General features: G+C 38.0%; 1 protein-coding gene across 6 annotated transcripts in view; it reads left to right on the top strand.

The window, feature by feature from the left end:
• EDIL3 (EGF like and discoidin domains 3) overlaps window positions 1-14,856 on the top strand; it is an 805,907-nt gene that overhangs the window by 442,554 nt on the left and 348,497 nt on the right. For all 6 annotated transcript variants that reach the window (XM_086412886.1, XM_086412888.1, XM_086412884.1 and 3 more), the window contains one exon: window positions 8,138-8,266. In XM_086412886.1, the coding sequence (XP_086269012.1) occupies window positions 8,138-8,266 (129 nt within the window). The remainder of the gene's footprint in view (window positions 1-8,137; window positions 8,267-14,856) is intronic.

Below are 14,856 nucleotides of genomic sequence, written 5' to 3'. Positions count from 1 at the left end.
GTAAACTTGGACCTAGAGGGTATTAAGCTAAGTGAAATAAGTCAGACAGAGACATACAAATATAATATGATTTCACTAAAATGTAGATCTAAAGACTGGAACAAATGAACAAGGGGAATTCCTTGGTGGTCTAGTGATTAGGACTCTGAGCTGTCACTACTAAGGTCGGGGTTCGATCCCTGCTCAGGGAACTAAAATCCCACAATTCCCATAGTACAGCCAAAGAAACAAAAACAAGTGAATAAATAGAACAGAAACAGAAACTGGTGGTTGCCAGAGGGGAGAGGGTTGGAAGATGGGTGAAAAGTGTGAAGGGGATTAAGAGGTACAAACTTCTAGCTATAAAATAAAAGAGTCACAGGGAAGTAATATTACAGTACTGGGAATATAGTCAGTAACATTATAATAACTCTGTGTGGGGACATGTGGTCACTAGACTTGTTGTGGTGATCATTTTGTAGTGTATGAAAATACTAAATCACCATGTTTGTTGTTCACTTGAAACTATATAATATTATTTGTCAATTATAATTCCATTAAAAAAGATCCAAAGTAAAACAAAATATAGTCTCCATTTACTTAACCACATATAAATATGTACTGTGACAGTTTTTACATTTAGTTTGCAGAGATGTTGAAGAAATTAATATTAATATCTTGTGTTAGTATAGCTATATGCTTTAGAGATATGTTACTACTTTTTCATTTTTAATATTGCATCTGTATACAAATTTTCTTTCAGAAATGAGAGGGCAGGGATGAAGGTACAGATATATTGTAGGTGGCTTCTTGGATTGCTAAAGGAGCCAAGGAAATGGAGATGCATGCATTCATCCAAATAAATTATTCATATATTTACATTATGTTAACACAGTACTGTGTACCTATATTAATATCTAAAAAATTGAAATACAATAATATATTTTCAGTAGATGTTTGAGAATATAGTAAGAGTAGGCTTAGAAGAAATGTCCTTGATTATCCTAAGGACAGAGAATCAAATGTGGGGCGTTAGTTATAACTCCGTTCCTGCTAAAACTCTGTTGCTGACAAAAACCACTTAGTGACACTTTACCACTGTATTCTGGACACTCTGGCCTCCTTTGTATTGTTTGAATTCATCACTCTCTTGCCTATCACTCAGGCCACACACTTGCTATCCCCTCTGCTTAGAAGACTCTTAGGTTTTAACATGACTGGCTAATGTTCAGCTTCAGCTCAAGAGGCACCCGTAACTAGTTGCATTCACTGCCTTTCTCATCAGGTTGTCCTCCTCTTACCTTTCCCCCACCCCAGCATGGTTTTTGTTACAGTGGACAATACCTTGCTTATTTGTCAGTTTCTTATGTGCATCCCCTCCACTATACTATGAATTTCAGGAGTGCAGGATTCATATGTGTCTTCATCTAGACAACATTCCCAGTGTCTAATGTTTGGTTCCTGGAGTATCAATACATGATAACTGAGTTGGGGTTCTCTGATTTGTAAACTGGAGATAAGCAGTAATATGTAAAGAAAACTCAGTGCATAAACCATCAGATAGTTACATATCAATGAGGCAAATTGGCTGTTCTGTCCACCTAATTCCCAGGTTAGTGCTAACATAGAATTTTCTCCTTTTCCCTACATCACAAGTTGCATGGCTGTATACTGAGCCCACAGAAAAACACAACCACAGTCATAATGGTACAAATTATAGTGTTGTTTTTTTTTTTCTTCTTTTCTGCACTGTCTTCTGCAGTGCTGGATTTTATAGATTCATACACACTTTGTGATTTTGGCTAAAAGATCAGGCAATTGATAATAAAGTGAAATAAGACATCCCTAAATCATTTTGAACAGGAGGTGACTGGCAACAGGTGGTGGGTCAGTGAGAAGAATGAGGAGGACACAGAGCACAGTCAGGATGGTCCCAGTCCAAACAGAACTCTGGAGAGTGGGGGGAGAGAGCAGGCAAATGGGAAGTTAAATTTAGCCTGCAATGATTTCTTGCCCCTGGAGAAAATAATTGCTGCATTCGATTGCCAAAAGGAAAATCGGCATCAGCTTAATTTGCCTGAGTCTGCCATAAACTGCAGATGGAATCGTAAAACATAGTTAGATTCAAATTAAACACATCTGTCCTAATCTAAAGCAGGTGAGGCCAGCCAGCCACGAAGCATCAAGGTGTAACACTGCACACAGATTACAATCTGCAGAGGTATATTTTAGGAACCTGCTGACAGTGAAATAAAGAACCATGAAGGCGTGTATTGTCCATTCCTGAGCCTGTCTTCTTGTACCAGTTGCCATCTTAGTTTTAAAAGACTCTACCAACGCGTCCACTGGGAGGCAAAGAGACAACAAAGCACTGACTTGAAATCCAGAAGTCAGTTGCATTTTAATCAGGATTCTTAAGCTGATGCTTTTTCAGATTAATTGAAATGACAGAGAATCAGAAGTCCCTGAAGTACATTTGAATTAGACTTGAAATTTTAGCCAGAAAGGGTTGGTTTCTACTTAAGGTATCAGCCTTAAAATTAAAAGACGCTTACTCCTTGGAGGGAAAGCTATGACCAACCTAGACAGCAGAGACATTAAAAAGCAGAGACATTACTTTGCCAACAAAAGTCCGTCTAGTCAAGGCTATGGTTTATCCAGTAGTCATATATGGATGTGAGAGTTGGACTATAAAGAAAGCTGAGTGCTGAAGAATTGATGCTTTTGAACTGTGGTGTTGGAGAAGACTCTTGAGAGTCCCTCGGACTGCAAGGAGATCCAACCAGTCCATCCTAAAGGAAATCAGTCCTGAATATTCATTGGAAGGACTGATGTTGAAGCTGAAGCTCCAGTACTTTGGCCATCTGATGCAAAGAGCTGACTCATTTGAAAAGACCCTGATGCTGGGAAAGATTGAAGGCGGGAGGAGAAGGGTACTACAGAGGATGAGATGGTTGGATGGCATCACCAACTCAATGGACATGAGTTTGAGCTCCTGGAGTGATGGACAGGGAGGCCTGGCATGCTGCAGTCCATGGGATCGCAGAGTCATACATGACTGAGCAACTGAACTCAACTGAAGGTATCAGCCTACTGAGATAGCGGGTGTAGATAAAAGAAAGAAAGCTAAGATACCTTGGTTTTGACCAAAGTAACTATGTAACTTATCCAAACCAGGACAGCTTTGAGGGTGAAAGAGGACTTTGGTACACATGAAGGTGCATGGCTCCAATATCCTTTCAAGAAAGAACAAGCTGTTTGGCTGCAAAGAATGAATGCACTTAACTTCCACCGACTTTCTTTGGTAGCACTTTCTTCATGATCCCATTAGAGCCTTAGAGACCTGCTCTGCCTGGGCCTCCTCCTGCCAAAAACTGAGCAAGTGTCTGGACATTTCTGCCTTTGGGGGATTCCTCTAAAGTATAATCTTTGCTCTGGAGCTCCCAGGTAGATTAGCTAAGACTTTGTCAATTCTGCATTATAGACTGAGACTCCTAGGCTCAGTCTTCCTTCAGTGACCTCCCTGCTCCCCACCACCACCCATTTCTTTTCACAGGTGTCAGATCTGCATCACAAAGCTTTCCCAGCCCTTTTCTGCTTCTTCCTCATTTTTTCTTGGGTGTTACTTCTTAATAAACTTGCTATACTCTTTGTCTTCATGGAGAACCCAGCTGACACAAGGGTGCTATTAATAATTAGGTGTGGGGAAACAAGTACATAGCATATCCTCTAATCACCCTAGGAGAAGGCAATGGCACCCCACTCCAGCACTCTTACCTGGAAAATCCCATGGATGGAGGAGCCTGGTAGGCTTCAGTCCATGGGGTTGTGAAGAATCGGACATGACTGAGGGACTTCGCTTTCACTTCCATGCATTGAAGAAGGAAATGGCAACCCACTCCTGTGTTCTTGCCTGGAGAATCCCAGGGACAGAGGAGCCTGGTAGGCTACCATCTATGGGGTTGCACAGAGTCAGACACGACTGAAGTGATTTAGCAGCAGCAGCTATCACCCTAATTGTGTTTGGATTCTGTTGTGCCCATCTAAACTTTCATTTTTTTTTTTTGCTGACATTATCCATCTATCACAGCTACATGTGAGGGCCTTTAATTAATCTCAGGCAGTCCTTAACATATTAGACCCTAAGTGAATAGACTGGATATACATACTGTTGTGGAAGAGGCCTATCACTATTTTTTTCCTCTTTCTCTCTCGAAGAATCTTCCCTCTTTATTCTCATTTATTTGTTAGTGTGCCCAAGGACTTCTCTTCCCCTCTCCTTTCCCCTTTGCTCTGCTCCCCTCCCCTCCCTTTAATGACTCTCACTGGATTCTAGTATTCACATCCATATTTAACAATCCATGTTTTATCAAACGCTGTCCGATTTCATATCTGATCATTCAATACCTTTGTAGGACATTTTCATTTTGGATACTCTGCAGACTTCTTAAACACAATAATTCCTTTAACAATGAATCCATTATATTTCCTTATGAAAGATGGCCTTACAGTTGTACAGGCAAGAGCTCTGGAAATCAGTCCAGACTTTTTCTCTCCCTCAACCCACGCATCAGTTTGGTCACAATGTCCTCTTAGTTCTACTGGCACAATTTGGTCAAATCTATTACCTCTTTTCTATGTTTCAGAAAGACACTGAGTAGATATCAATAATGGTGATAAAATATGGGTTTTTACAATATTAACATCTTAGAAATAAGTAATAAGCAGAAAGAACAAGAAGTACAAAAGAGAAAACAGGTCAGCTGAAGAGCAGCTGGCATCTACGAGCTATGAGAGGTAAACAGACCATCCTGTCTCACTGTGACCACAGAAGCATCATATGACTGGCAGACACGCCAGTAGAAAATCAACTAGATTAAGTATTATCACTTAGAAAGGGCAGCACAAGTACTAAGAAAGGTTTCTTAGGACAACAAAGCTCTGTGTGATGGGGGGTCAACCAAAGGGACCCGACGACGTGGTCTCATGCGACTCTGGGTGAGCTCACATAAAGGAAATTGGCTGTAGGAGTGAGAGGGATGAGAATGAGGGATCTGGGTTTTGGGTAAATGTATAAATATAGCCTGTATTCTTGTGAGCCTGTAGGACACTGTTCATGCCTTGCCTTTCTCCTGTGGAGATCACGCTTGTCAGTGTAAATAAATCAATATAAACATCCACAATGTTCCTTGATCTGTTGACATTGCTGCAACAACAGATCCTCGTCTGGGGAATGTAGAACTTCTCTTTCGTAGTATTCACAGTGCACAGAAATATGACTGACGTCTTATCAAAAAAAAAGCTTCGGTGTTAATACTCATCTTTATGCAATGTACAGAGTGAGCAGATGGCAGTGTTGTTAGTCTGACTGTACAAAGCTGTGCTTCTTTGCTCACACTGAAGAAAGACAAGCAGGATCACACTTTTAAACTAGTAATTTACTTTCTAGACAATCTCCCCTTGTTTCTAATGGGGGAGGTAGTAATTTGGGAGGACTATCATTTCCTATCTTATTAGCTAGCATTTATTAACTGGATTGGGTTTAAATGACGCTTACATTGCTTTCCTTGTCCCTGGCTACCTCTAAAGAGAGTTAAGGAAGTTGTCATTTTTTATGGGACTACCTCAGAAGATTCATGCTTAGTCCCCCATCTGATTCAACACAATGTTGCCTAAGTCAGCATTCCATAACACCAATGTGATCATATACTTGCTCATATGTAAAGTCCTTTTATGATTTTTCAGTGCCGACAGAAAACCTTCAGAATTTGGGGTACAGCATACAAGGCATTTATCTAGATGACCATGCTAACGTTTCTTTCTACTCATTTCTTTCTATTCATCATACTCTTCTGTGCTTTAATTATAGTAGCCTATTTGAAGTTCCTAGGATGCGTAGTGATCTTTTTCCTTCATATATGTTATTTTCTTTTCCTGGGATGTTAAGCATGTACCTTCTTTTCTTCTGCATCACTGAACAGCACCGGATCCATTTAGAAGTCTCCTGTGATCCTATGATTTGGATCATGTATACTAATCATAGTTCTTATTACCATGTGCTTTAATTGTTTCTGTCTTTTTCATCTCCTGTAGTGGGATCTGTACTTGTTGATCATAAGGACTCTTTATATATGTCTCTTATGTTACCACTTGGTGCCTATCATCAAATAGGTGCTCAAAGAATAGACAGTTGGATGGACAAATGGAGGAATAGTTGAATGGCTCACTAGCTAGATACATAAAGAGATAAATAAATAATCTATTGAAATATCTTTACCATGCATCACTTTCAAATGCACTTGATAGATAATGCTGCCAGAATAGTCTTCTTAAAATATATCTGACCATGTTAAAGCTCTAAAATACATATTAAAAACATTTGTTGTCTCCTCAACTGATAATTGGTGATGTCACTTTTTAATCTCCCCTGACCTGACATATTTATACTTTTTCAGTCATTACCAAGCAGATACTCCAGGGTTCAGCCATGCTAAATTCTATGGTAATCCCAAAGCATATTCTTTCATTTATTAACTTATTTCAGGACTCTTTTTCTAATATCTTATCCAGTGCCAATGTAGTATTTTAGTCTATCATGTTAGTATAGCTAATGACCTGCTTTATAAATTTCACAAATATCTTAACCTCCATTTTCCTTTTTTGTAAAGTTTTAGAGCAGTTAGTCTGGAGAAAAGATGAAATCATTCATGAGAAAACTTCTGTAGGGGAATAAAGTTCTTCGAAATACCAAGTACTAAGGAAGTTGGGGCCCCGCTGCTTTTTTTTTTTTTTTTTTTTTTAATTTTTAAAAGCTTCATTCCCCTTTATTCCAGGAGATGGCACCTTTACCTATAAAGCTCCTTTAGAAGTTGTATGGGCTTTTCTGAATCTGATTCACATGCTCTTTGCAAAGCCACACCCGTGATTCTCTGAAGCCTGTTTATCACTCCATACCTAATCAGCACTACTGTGGATCTGTCAGGCTGCTCAGGGATAATATCCTTAAGATTTCTAGAATCTCTTTCTGTTTAGCTGAGAGATTCTTTCAGGCTGCACCTGAGTTACATGCAATGTTTTCACAAAGGTCTTGTAGCTACAGCCTTCATTTGATACTTATGCTGAAGCCACGTCTTTCTGACAAAGCTCTGGGTTTGACCCTCCACTGGTTTGAGAAGCTGGGGTTGAGAAATCGTTTTGTTTTCTATCATAAGTCCTGGTGCCTCCCTATTCCTTTACTTTCAAACTCATCAGTTCTTTATTTAGCATGTCTCTTTCTTATCATACCTTATAAAATACAGTTATTAAATCAAGTGACACTTTTACATTCTGCCTACAAATGCCATTACTCATATACAGAAGTTTATTAGGTACATTTTCTTTCACCAGAGTTTCCTCAGGTGATAGTCTTACCAACTGCATCTCTATATAGCACAGAGAACCCATTTTTCTAGCCTCCTGTGGCCATTCTTTCAGTGCTTTTCCAGATTCCATCCGCTACCTGTGTTAAAGCCGTGCCACGTGTTTTTGGTTTTGGTTACTGCACAGGTTATTTCTCTTTCCTTGCATATTTCCTCTCAGTTCTCTTGAGCAGGCTAGGCTGAATTTACTCTCAGGGCTATGGCAGAGTTCCAGGAAAAGAAGCAGAATGATTAAAATGTTTTATCAAATATCAACTGACTTTAAGTCTCTTAACACCCTACTGGCCAAGCAAGTCACATGGATAAGCCCAGACTCTAGACATCAAGAAATAAGCACCCCCTTTACTGAGAGAACTTGCAAAGTTATCAAGCAAAATGTGCGGATATAGATAGGTTATTTATAGGAGTAATTAGCAGACCGGTCAACTGCAGACATTTTGGTTAATCTTTAACAAACTAGAAAATCTTTCATTTATACATAATGAAAGAATTCCAAAGTACATTACTTGCTTTTAGTATGCAACCTAGTATGCAATGTTTGAATTGAAAATTTTAATTTTAACCTTGTGACAGACCATTTCTTTTAGAAGCACATGGTTTCAAATGGGTCTTGCCTACCTTATCTGTAAATCTATATAAAGTATTGTGATGTTACCAAAGGAAGATGAGTGGGAGTTATGAAATAATACAGTTTAGTGTCTAAGGCAAAAACAGTCAATATCTGTTTTTTTATTTCTCAGGTGATATTTGTGATCCCAATCCTTGTGAAAATGGAGGTATCTGCTTGCCAGGATTGTCTGATGGTTCCTTTTCCTGCAAGTGTCCAGATGGCTTCACAGGTCCCAACTGTTCTAGTGTTGTGGAGGTTGGTAAGTGCAAGATTTAAGCATTTCAATAGCTATCATCGTTGTTTTCATGAATGACTGACACATTTGGAGATCAGTGCGTTATGGGTGCTCTGTATAAGATTGCTGTGTGTTGCTAATTAGTGTAATCTTCTGTTGGTCTCTCAATTTTAACATTTTTATTTAATAAATTATATTATTATTTGTAGTGCTCACAAATAATTTAAAAATATGACTTAGTGATTAACATTATAATTTAAAAGCACTACAAGTACTACTTGAATATAATAAATTTCTTATCTTTCTAATATTAATATACATTTAAATTTTATTTTCACTGGAAAGTAATTCCCAAGTCAATTTAGTCAAGTTAAATAGTCACTGTAAATAATATAGAACTTATTTTAGTGCCTGAAAATATTCATCAACATTTTATAGCTGTTTTAATCGTTATTTTTCTAAGACTATAAATATATGATGAAAGAAAAATTATTCCAGCTGGATTGTTCTTCAGAGTTTCAAAAACATGCTTGGTAAATATCAGTCAGTGATCACATTTCAAAATGTTTTCATGTGTGAAGTACTTCACTGGCGTATATCATTATGGATTCAGGATAGCTTCCATAATTTCAAAATTACTCCCCACTGAGAAGGTAATGGTACTTTAAATAATTTAGCACTATGTAAATTTATATAGATATTTTTTCTTCTGATTAAAAGTAATATCATGGTTACATTTGAAAAAAAAATTGTCTTTTTCATGTCAATACTAAGAATAAAAAAGTAGACTGTATCTGTTCAATATAGGAAAACTAAATTATGTACTGGATTAAAGCTCAGTCAACCAGCATAAACTTTGAAACTCAGAAGTTTTCATAGCATTTTAAAAATAGTTTTGAAGAAGAGAAGTAATTGTGTCTATAGTAAGGGATCAGTGTGTTTACTCATCATTGTATCTAACGCACCTATAGTTAATGTGCAATGGGAACCCAATAACTGTTGGTTGAATGAATGAAAGAATAATTAAATAAAACCACTAACCAGCCATTTTTGGCTACTACCTATTGCATTTTAGTGTGCTTTACTTTTTAAAGTACAAGTGTATCTCACTTGTATTTTTTATGTTACATTGATAAGAATGTAGTATATTTGAAAAAGTTAATTATGTTATTGCTAACAGATACTATGCTCATTTGATTCATTTCAAAGACAATTCTCTTTTAAAGCTTTTATTAACTTGCTACTAGTTTAGGGGATTTGATGCAGTGTTATAGGAATACAAATTTTAACTACTTTGACAAGTCTCCAAGTATGTACAGTGAATTTCAGGGTTTAATATGAGGAATCTTTCCTCACAAAAGTCTATATCTCTGAGAATAGAGTCATAAGTATTCCTAAAAAATATATGAATAGACTTAAAATTTAGTGTTATATTTTGAGTCCGCTGACCCCAAATCAGCAGTGCCTTAGATTTGTAGTATATAATGTTTTGGTTGCTGCTTTATAAAAGTCAAATCTGGAATCGAAGAGGCAAATGTGTTTTAATAATTAAGAAGCCAGTTGTTCAGTTACTAAACCGTGTCTGACTCTGCAGTCCCATTGACAGCAGCATGCCAAACTTCCCTGCCTTTCAGTATCTATGGGAGTTTGCTCAAACTCATGTCCATTGAGTCAATGATGTCATCCAACCATCTCATCCTCTGTCACCCCCTTCTCCTTTTGCCCTCAACCTTTCCCAGCATCAGGATCTTTTCCAGTGGGTTGGCTCTTTGCATCAAGTGGCCGAAGTATTGAAGCTTCAGTTTCAGCATCAGTACTTCCAGTGAATATCCCAGGTTGATTTCCTCTAGTATTAATTGGTTTGCTCTCCTTGCTGTGCAAGGAATTCTCAAGAGTCTTCTCCAGCACCACAATTTGAAGGTATCAGTTCTTCAGTTCTCAGCCTTCTTTATGGTCCAACTCTCACATTTGTGCATGACACTGGACAACCAGAGCTTTGACTATATGGATATGTATCTTTATAGAATTTTGAAATAAATACTTGAATACTTTGGGCCATATTTTTAAACAACATTTGTCATTTTATCAGAATGATACTATAGGCTGCTGCTGCTGCTAAGTCGCTTCAGTTGTGTCTGACTCTGTGTGACCCCATAGATGACAGCCCACCAGGCTCCCCTGTCCCTGGGATTCTCCAGGCAATAACACTGGAGTGGGTTGCCATTTCCTTCTCCAGTGCATGAAAGTGAAAAGTGAAAGTGAAGTCATTCAGTCGTGTCTGACTCCTAGCGACCCCATGGACTGCAGCCTACCAGGCTCCTCCGTCCATAGGATTTTCCAGGCAAGAGTATTGGAGTGGGGTGCCATTGCCTTCTCCAATACTATAGGCTACAGTAGTTTAAAAACTAAACATATTGCCATATTCCTCATAGTTCAATGAGACTTTTAAAAAATCAAATGCTTATATAATTAAAATTTACTTAGATTCATTATTCTCTGTTACTAAAGCACCTAATATTTCTTTTGTATGTGTATGTACTCAGTCTTTCAGTTGTGTCCAGCTCTTTGCAACCCTGGGGATTGTAGCCTGCCAAGCTCCTTTGTCCGTTGAGTTTTCCCAGCAACAAGCCTGAAGTGCGTTGTCATTCCTGTTCCAGGTGATCTTTCCAACCCAGGGATCGAACTCGTGTCTCTTGCAGCTCCTGCATTGCAGGCGGATTCTGTACCACAGTGCTATTCGGGAAGCCCCCACATTTCTTCCACCTCTTTCTTAACTCTTGCATATAATCAGGGAATACTAAGTATGTATTGAATAAAAATAGTTAATAGGAATATCTTTAATATCCAGCCTACCTTATTTTTTTCATGACTTTAAAACTAATTATTGGGTTTTCTTTGTGGCTCAGTGGTAAAGAATCCTCCTGCCAATACAGGAGACACGGGTTTGGTCCCTGGGTTGTGAAGGTCCCTCAGAGAAGGAAATGGCAACTCACTCCAGTATTCTTGCCTGGAAAATCCAAAGGGCAGTGGAAGCTGGTGGGCTACAGCCCATGAAGTTGCAAAGAGCTGACATGACTGAACAACTAAACAGCAGCAATTGCTACAAAATATATGAACATTAGATCATTAAAGACCACCTTGCCTTTTTAATTTAAAAAGTCTACTACTTCTCTGGAACATTTTTGGCCCATTACTGTTGTTTCCCTGCTGTTGGGTAGTGCTGGTGCAGAAGAATAGAGTGTACTAGGATTTTGTCCAAAAAAAAAAAAAAAAGATAAGCCCTCAAAAGCTCTAGGTATTTTAATGTGCTGTCTTAAAAGACAAATGATTTGAACTGTCAGCACCGCTGTAGTTTTGCTTTTACATTAATCCTCCCAAAGATAGAGATGTCTAAGCTTTCTGTTAACCTTTTGAACCATATACATTTTGTGATTATATGAAGTTCTGCTAAGTCACTTAGTCATGTGCGACTCTGTGTGACCCCATAGACAGCAGCCCACCAGGCTCCCCCGTCCCTGGGATTCTCCAGGCAAGAACACTGGAGTGGGTTGCCATTTCCTTCTCCAATGCATGAAAGTGAAAAGTGAAAGTGAAGTCGCTCAGTCATGTCCGACTCTTAGCGACCCCATGGACTGCAGCCTACCAGGCTCCTCCATCCATGGGATTTTCCAGGCAAGAGTACTGGAGTGGGGTGCCGTTGCCTTCTCCGATATGAAGTTCTAAATTGCCTTACATTTGCAATGAATAGAAAACAATCTGGTCTATATTAGCTTAAAACACATGTGCTTTGATCTAAGTTTAAACATTATTATTACTCTTTATTCTACAATCAAAATATACTTTATTGCAGTATATGGGGGGGAATTTCAAACATATGCTACTCTCAGAGATAAAAATTGCATTTTGATAAAAATTGCATTTTGATTTTACCTCAAACCTAATTTCTTGATGCTACTTATTTCAAAGAGAGCCTCATCCATTTTTGTACTTTCTCTCGTGCCTCTAAAAGCATGTAGTGTCAGATAAGCACAGAACACTTCACCCTGTTTGCAGTCAATCTTCACATCACTTACATTTCTATACTACCTGTGGCAGTTTGGAGAAATTAACTTATTAGATTTGTGAACTTGACTTACTAGACAGTATTGCTTTTCTTTGGACTTAATTCTTGATCTAGCTGTATACTCCAATATCATTATTTTATCTCTGTCACTTCCCATCTCTTTGTCTGCTCCTTTCCCCACACACATATCCCTTATACAGACACACACACACACACACACACACAATGTTCTCAGCCTCTTAAGAGTTATGAAAACTCACTTCTGATCTCTGCAAAAGGCAATAGGAAAGCATCTCTATGAGCAAAGGAAAGGGGAAGAAAGTCTAGTGAGGGTCCTCTGACTTGCAGACTTCAGCCAGGTTTCCCAGTGTTCGCACAGATGCTCACAGGACACTGCCACCCTCTCCAGGGGACTCGTAGACAGAGCACCATGTGGTTAAACCCCAAATTACTTCCCAATCACCTACTCACATTCCTGGATGGCACTGTGGAGTTTTGAGCCAAACGCTGACACATTTACTTCATAGAAAATTATCTATTGCTAGTGAATACTCTGGCTTTCATATATGGAAATCTTGGGACTTATTAAAGCACCTGAATTCTGTGGTATAGTTCTCCACTCTCTGCTTTCAGAATAATTTGGTGAATTAGTAACAAATATAAATTTTACTTGATTACATAGTATATCAATGTAATTAAGGGGGACAATTGTGATTGACTTCAACAAAATAAAATTTTAGCTTTCACTTATTCTTAAACAAATATTTACTAAGCACTGATGAAGTAGAAAAGTTACCTAATGGCAGAGATGCATTGGTGAACAAAATTTACAGGAATTGCTGCTTCGCTTGGAAATCAGATAAATAAAAAAGTAAATAAATATGATGGACTTTGTGATGGGAGAACTAGATGGAGCCATAAGAATATAAAGCAGGTGTCCTCTTTTAAGCTGGTGTCAGAGAACACATGCCTACCTGAAAAAAAATCGTATTTTGACATATTTCCAAATAATAATTTTAATCTACCAGGCCGAAAGCTATGAGTCTGGCAGTGGTGATAGTGGCAGATTCTGCAGTGTTGAGTGATGTTCTAAGGAATTTGAACTTCGTTTTAAGAGTAATGGAGAGGATTTGTGCTTTTAGGAGATCACTGCTATTGCAATATGGAAAAAAAAAATCATAGCAGAGTAAGTTAGGAGACAATTTGTAAGCTGCAGCAGAAACCAGGTCAGACTTGATGATCTTAGCCTGGGTCAGGAACAGGATGAAAAGGAGAGAGTCAGTAAGTATTAAAGTATTTGAGGTATTCAACTAAAGTATTAAAGTATTTAAAGGATGCAATATATAATTATTCATGACTTATGGGGTTATTGAATAAAAGGGGTTTGCATAAAGGGAGGAATAAAGAAGAAACAGCTCAAATTTCTGATGCCTGGGCAACTTGGTGCCATTTACTGAGACAGTGAATGTTGAGGATACAAAGGATTGGAAGGCAGAAAACAAATATTTCATTTACTGAATTGGAGGAACCTGCTAGATATTAGTAAAGACAGCAGGAACAGGTATGGAAGTCATAATTATTCAGATAGTTATTTAAGCTCATGGTGTGTATGAGTCTGTCCAGAAGCAGAACAACTTGTGAAATGAGAGGACCAAGAATTAAGCAATAGGAAGAGAAAGTAAAATCTGTAAAGAAGCCCGAGAAAGAGTGGTTAGGGAGACAGAAGATAAACCAGGAAAGGGTTGTGCTGCCAAAGTTAAGAGCAGACAGGAATGAGTGATCAGCAATGCCCAAATATTGTGGAGAAGTTGACCAAGGCAAACATTTACATTGATTACATATGACTTATGGATGGTCTTGCCAAGATCAATTTTGCTGGAATCAATTGTGGCACACAGAAGATTTAGAGGAATTTTTTTTTTTTTTTTATAAAGTAGCCAGGAATACAAGGCAACTTCCTCTACCTGATAAATAATATTTATTAAAACAAAAAAACCTACAAGTTACCATCATACTTAATGTTGAGGAATTCAAAGCTTTCCTACTAAGATCAGAAACAAGGCAAGGATGACCTGTATCATCACTCTGTTCTAATCTTGTACTAAAAGTGCAATCTAATGCAGTAGGACAAGTAAAGGAAGGACAAAGATTGGGAAGAAAGAAGATGTATAGAAAACAGATAAACATATGAAAATATATTCCACATCATGTGTTGTCAAGGAAATGCAAATTAAAACAATGAGATGCCACTCCACACCTCTCAGAATAACCAAAATCTAAAACATTGACAATACTGAATGCTGGAATACTACGTGCTAGAAAGCACATAGAGCAGTAGAAACTTTCATTCATTATTGATGAGAATGCAAAATGTTACAGACACTTTGGAAAATACTTTGGCAGTTTTTTTTAGAAAACAAAATATACTCTTACCGTATGATCCAGCTATCATGTTCCTTGGTATTTGCCAAAAGAAGTTGAAAACTTAAGTCCACACGAACCCTGCACACAGATACTTATAGCAACCTTATCCATATTTGCCAAAACTTGG

Source organism: Bos grunniens, chromosome 7, assembly GCF_055505025.1.
Source record: "Bos grunniens cultivar Pamir isolate PY7600 chromosome 7, Bosgru_T2T1.0, whole genome shotgun sequence".
NCBI classification, from domain to species: Eukaryota; Metazoa; Chordata; class Mammalia; order Artiodactyla; family Bovidae; genus Bos; species Bos grunniens.
This window is presented reverse-complemented; position numbering and strand designations above follow the sequence as displayed.